Genomic DNA, 6,000 nt, shown 5'->3' with positions numbered 1-6,000 from the left:
ACAAATTTTGTTGTTGGCATGTTTTATTTTACAATTTTTATAAATATCAAAATTCAAACATAAAATTTTATTAATTTCTTTGAAGTTAGAGAGAAATCGAATATATAAGACTTTTAATTTTGTAAGTATTAATTTCAATCTAATTTATTAAATTTTAATACAAAGATTTATCTTTAAAATGAAATTTTCGAATGATCCATCTAACAATAAAGATATATCGACCGTAGATCTTCGCAATTCCCCGTTATCATAATAAAAACGATTTTTTTTAATAATTAAGTTTATTAAAATCATTAGGGAGGTAGATTGATCATAATAATAAACGAAGCCACAAATATTACAAGCAGTTATACAAGAGTTAAACACCATTAAATAATAAAATAAAAAAGAGGAAATTGAAAAGGGGCAGAAATGAAATTGGAACGAAATCAATCAAATCTCACCAATTCGATCATTTGCTTCGGTGATTGAAGCTCATCTTCTCGAAGTACTTAATCGAGAGTAAGGAAAGCGAGAGATTCACTTCATCCTTCCCCCACCGCGCCTTCGACCTCGCCGGCCCCGGCGCCGGAGCTGGAGGAAGGCCAGGCCACGAGGAAGGCGCCGCCGCCGCAGCAGGAGGCGGCGCGGGCGACGACGACGCCGGCTTCAGCAGCGGCCAGAGGTGGCTCGAGTAGAGGCGGCGGAATCCGCCGAGCGCCGACACGACGGCGCGCAGCTGCGTCGGGCTGCGGTGGTAGTGCCTCGTGCAGATCAGCTCCCAGATCCGCTCGTCGTGAGCGGTTTGGCGCCACTGGCGGCTGACGGAGGCCGCCTTGGCCAGGGTGGAGCCGTCGTCGACACGGCGGAGCACCTCGTATAGCAGATTCTCGTCCAGCAGCACCGCCTCCGCCTCCTTGGACATTTTTTCTACTTCTTCTTCGCCGTTCTGTTTGATCTTCTTATTCGCGTCTTTATCGCTGGCGGCAGCGGATTCGCCATTGGCTGTGGCGGTGGAATCGGATTGTTCGTCGGCGAAGGGGCGCTTCATCGGTGGATCGAGAATTGGGGATTTGAGGGTTTGGTTAATTGGGGGAAAATGAAATAGATGAGCAGAAGGAATTTGATGAATTGGGTGTAATCAGTGAGGTCAAGATCGGAAATTAATGCCTTTTCGTCTTATTAATATGAAATGACGCCTTTAACCTCGAAGACAAAATTATACTCCTGTAGTCTATATACTCCCTCGTCCGGCATTTAGAGCATCTCCACCGGCGGACATCACGGTCGGACGTCGCGGAAGTCCGACTGGGTCCGCCATTGAGAAGGAAAAGGTCGGACACGGACGTTCCGTAAGGATGTCGGATATCCGCGCGACGTCCGACCGGACGTCCGCCATTGTGGCGTCAGTCGGACGTCCGAGTTAAAATTCAATTAAAAAAAAAAAATTCTATAAATACGGCTCGTTGAACTTCATTTCATTCACACCACTTGTGTTGACAAGTTTCTCTCTCTAAACTCTATTTTCAAGTATATCTAGAATGACTAGTAGTCGTGCGGGTGGTAGTGGCGGGGGTACTAGTGATAGTGATAGTGATAGTGAGAATGAATTGGATGTCGTTGTGGAAGGGGCGATTGATCAATTGCTACGGCAGAGGCAGCAGCGGCGGCAGCAGGCGGCGGTACCTCGGCCAATCCATCAGCGACATCATGTACCCCGGGACCACATTGCTGCACATATTCGGTTGTATCAGGACTAGTTCGCTCCGCAACTGCATTTTGGGATGCATCGTCCGCTGTTTATGCATATCGTGAGTGCTTTAGAGAGAAGATACGAGTATTTCAGGAGCAGGGAGGATGCGGCTGGCAAACCCGGACAAACGCCCTTACAGAAGTGCACTGCCGCAATCAGGCAATTGGCGTACGGAGGCCCGACCGACATGTTCGACGAGTACCTCCACATTGGCGAGTCGTCAGCCGTCGAGTGTCTGCAGAATTTTTGCGCGGGCGTTAGAGCGATATTCGAGGATCGCTATCTTCGGAGTCCGAGCCCCGAAGACTGCCAACAGCTGATAAATATGCACGGGTCGGTGCACGGGTTCTCTGGGATGTTGGGCAGCATAGATTGTATGCATTGGGAGTGGAAGAACTGCCCCGCCGCCTGGAAGAGGATGCACACTTCCGGCTTCAAAGCCAAGCATCCCACGATGATCCTTGAAGCTGTAGCTGACTATCGGCTGTGGATATGGCATGCTTATTTTGGAGTCGCCGGGTCGAACAACGACATCAACGTCCTCCAGTCATCGCCCCTGTTCAACGATCAGTGCAATGGCGTTGGTCCCGCCATCAGTTTCGTCGCCAATGACAACCAGCACATTATGGGATACTATTTGGCGAATGGATATACCCAACCTGGCCCGTCTTTGTGAAGACGATCAAGCATCCGATCGGACAAAAGAAGTCCTACTTTGCGAGCCGTCAGGAGGCAGCGCGCAAGGATGTTGAGCAGGCATTTGGTGTGCTCCAGAGTCGATGGGCGATGGTGAAGGGTCCTTCACGGATGTGGTATATTCCCAACATCGGCGACATCATGTACGCATGTATCATTTTGCACAACATGATTGTCAAAAGTGAAGGTGACGAACTGACTCAGTGGACCAACGAAGATTATACGGGTGCTGGTCCAAGCCACGGTGTGGCCAGCGCGAATGTGAACATGGGGGTACCTCATGGAGAGGTTGAGCGGTTACGCGCATTTGCCGACATGCGGCAAAGAGATGCATATATTCGACTTCAGGAGGATATCATCGAAGAGGTTTGGACGCGGAGGGATGGACGTTGATGTGGTTTTTTTTTTTTATTAACTATGTAATTTTTTTTTCGAATAATGTATGTTTTTTTTAATGAAATATTCGCATTTCCCCGTTCGTATTCGTGTCGAACCTTTAATTCCATAAATTGAATAATTGTGAATTTAATTTTATTGCGGGAAGTCCTAGTGGGAAGTCCTAGTGCAGGGGAAGTCCTAGTGATGTGGCAGTGGGATGGGAAGTCCTAGTGATGACGTGACATGAAGTTTTTGTGGGAAGTCCTAGTGGGAAGTCCGCCACCGGAGATGCTCTTAGGAGTCCCGGTTGACCATTTTCATCCGTCCGGCATTAGGAGTTTCGGTTAGACATTTCCGTAAAAAGTGAAAAAAAATATTATAAAATAAAACACTAAAAAGCACAAGTGAAAACACATCCGAAGAATAAAGTATATAATAATGCAAATGAGTCCTACATTCTATTATATCACACTCCAATTATTACACACTCAAACATTTCTTAAAACCCGCACCCAACTCAATCGGGACTCCTAATACCAGACGGAGAGAGTAGCATTTTGCAGGGTATAACTCTCCCAAAAAATAGGCAAACTTGTATTCCATATGACATGAGTTTTAATCTGCAATTGCTAAAGTAAAAGAGAGATCAATTATTTTTAGAAAAAAGATAGGTAAAATGTAGTGGAAGTAGTGTTAGTGGATTGTGAGGTCGACATTATTATTAGTGTGTAATTGGTTAATAATTTTCCATATTTATATTTTGTCTATTTTTGGGGGACATGCCAAAATAGTAAAACTAGTCTATTTTTTAGAGACGAATATAGTATAATGTTATTATTAATTTAAAAGTTATTAGAATATGAATTTTCTTAATAAAATTTGAGTACTAAAGATGTCAATTAATTATTAACGAAAAAAATGAAAGTTGCGTCAATTAATCATGGAGGTGAAATATTGCAACCTAATATGATTTCAAATTAATTTTAGAGTGAACTTCAAAAATGGTCCCTGGACTATAGGTTTATCTCGAAAATGGTCCCTGGACTTTAAAAATATCACCAGTAGTCCTTGGACTAAGGGTTAATATCAAAAACGATATTTTGAGACGAAAATGCCCTTTTGAGGGGTTTTGGGGGTTTGGGCAATTTGGTCTTTTTACACTTTTAACATTTTAAATCTGATATTATTTTAGTTATGTACTAAATCTGATATTATTTCAAAATTATCATTCTTCTTCCCTTTTGTCATCCTTCACTTTGTTTCTTTATTTCAATATTAGATTTAATTTTACAAAATTAAATTTTAAATTTCAGTTTTTAAATATCAATAAATTTTTTTAATTATAAAAATTATTAAATAACAAAAATTATTAGTCATAATCAATATTTGATAGTGTCTAATATTTAATCAATAAGATATAACGTCTTAGTTTTAATCAATATTTAATAGCTTTAATCATAAATAGACAATATAACATGATTTATTCTGAAATAAATATGCGTCTAATGTAAGACTAATATAATTTTCGTTTATTAATTTGAAAACAATCAATCAAAATGACTAGAAAATTTCAACAAAAATACTCCTATACAAAATTTTTAGTCGACTTCATAATATTCAATCACAAGCAATTATAACAACCGAACGAAGGCTAAATAGAATAGCTCTTATTTTTCCATCACGATTAATATTATTTTTCTGTACTTCTTCAATTCAGCTTAATATTATATTAAATAACAAAAATTAATAGTTTCAATCAATATTTATAGTGTCCATGGATTAATAGTTTTAATTAAAAAAATTTATTGATATTTAAAAATTGAAATTTAAAATTTAATTTTGTAAAATTAAATCTAATATTGAAATAAAGAAACAAAGTGAAGGATGACAAAAGGGATGAAGAATGATAATTTTGAAATAATATCAGATTTAGTACATAACTAAAATAATATCAGATTTAAAATGTTAAAAGTGTAACAAGACCAAATTGCCCAAACCCCTCAAAACCCCTCAAAAGGGCCTTTTCGTCTCAAAATACCGTTTTTGATATTAATCCTTAGTCTAGGGACTACTGGTGATATTTTTAAAGTCCAGAGACTATTTTCGAGATAAACCCATAGTCCAGGGACCATTTTTGAAGTTCACTCTTAATTTTAATAATGTAAAATAAGCTAGAGTGGCCGCGATGTGCAGGGTGACTGCCACTCTCCTCCTTGGATGTGTGATGTGTGTGCGCACACCTAACAATTATATATGTAGTGAATGTCGTGGGAATGGTGCATGCACTTAGTTGGTAAAACAATTCCTTTCTAACTAGTACTCCACTAAATATGTTGGAGGTTCAAATTACTATAGTTAAGACTATATACGTAATATTAGGAATGTAGGTTCAAATTACTATAGTTAAGACTATATACGTAATATTAGGAATGTGATCAAATGCAAACTCTAAATATTGTACAAACTCCAAATTATAATTTGGACCGTTAAAAAATATCATCAGATGATAAAATAATAGCAACAAAAAATGTTAACACAATGTCAACGGTTGATGCTGTGTTGAAATTGTGTTGACACTAAAATCTTAAAATTTACACAGTGTTGACATTGTATTGACGTTGTGTTGAAAAGTTTGGAGTTTGTATAATATAAGTTTGCATTTTATCTTGACTTCGTAATATTATAAGAAATCAATGGAAAATTCTATACTCCCTCCGTCCCCCATTAGGAGTGACAGTTTGACCGGGCACGAGTTTTAAAAAATATAAAAAAAAAGTTGGTTGAAAAAGTTAGAGGAATGTGAGACCCACTTTTTTATATTGGTTTTATAATATGCGAGTAAAATGAGTTAGTGGATTGTGAGACATACTTACTATTTATGGTAATGAAGTGTTACTCTTAATTGGGGACGGACCAAAATGGAAATTAGTAACTCTTATTCAGGGAACAGGGGGAGTTTTTTTAAAAATAAATTTTGTTTTGGAAAGTTCATAAGCTCAAATTCATTAAGGAAAAACCCAGCCTTGATAATACATAAATGAGTGAACTACAAAAATGGTCCCTGGACTATGGGTTTATCTCGCCCATAGTCCCTGGACTTTAAAAATATCGCCAGTAGTCCCTGGACTAAGGGTTTATCTCGAAATTGGTCCTTTTGGCTTTTTTTGGTACGAAAATACCCTTTGATATTATTT

The 6,000-nt window shown here is 38.9% G+C and overlaps 1 protein-coding gene across 1 annotated transcript; it reads right to left on the bottom strand.

The window, feature by feature from the left end:
• Window positions 1-306: 306 nt before the first annotated feature.
• On the bottom strand, window positions 307-1,122 carry SLY1 (F-box family protein). The gene has a single exon (XM_048121131.2). The coding sequence runs from the start codon at window positions 1,028-1,030 to the stop codon at window positions 452-454; it is 579 nt and encodes a 192-aa protein (XP_047977088.1). The 5' UTR covers window positions 1,031-1,122; the 3' UTR covers window positions 307-451.
• Between the last annotated feature and the right edge of the window lie 4,878 nt (window positions 1,123-6,000).

Source organism: Salvia hispanica, chromosome 1, assembly GCF_029641045.1.
Source record: "Salvia hispanica isolate PSC_SH4W2 chromosome 1, Shi_PSC_v1, whole genome shotgun sequence".
NCBI lineage: Eukaryota > Viridiplantae > Streptophyta > Magnoliopsida > Lamiales > Lamiaceae > Salvia > Salvia hispanica.
The sequence above is the reverse complement of the archived record's forward strand: the minus strand, read 5'-3'. Positions and strand labels throughout refer to the sequence as shown.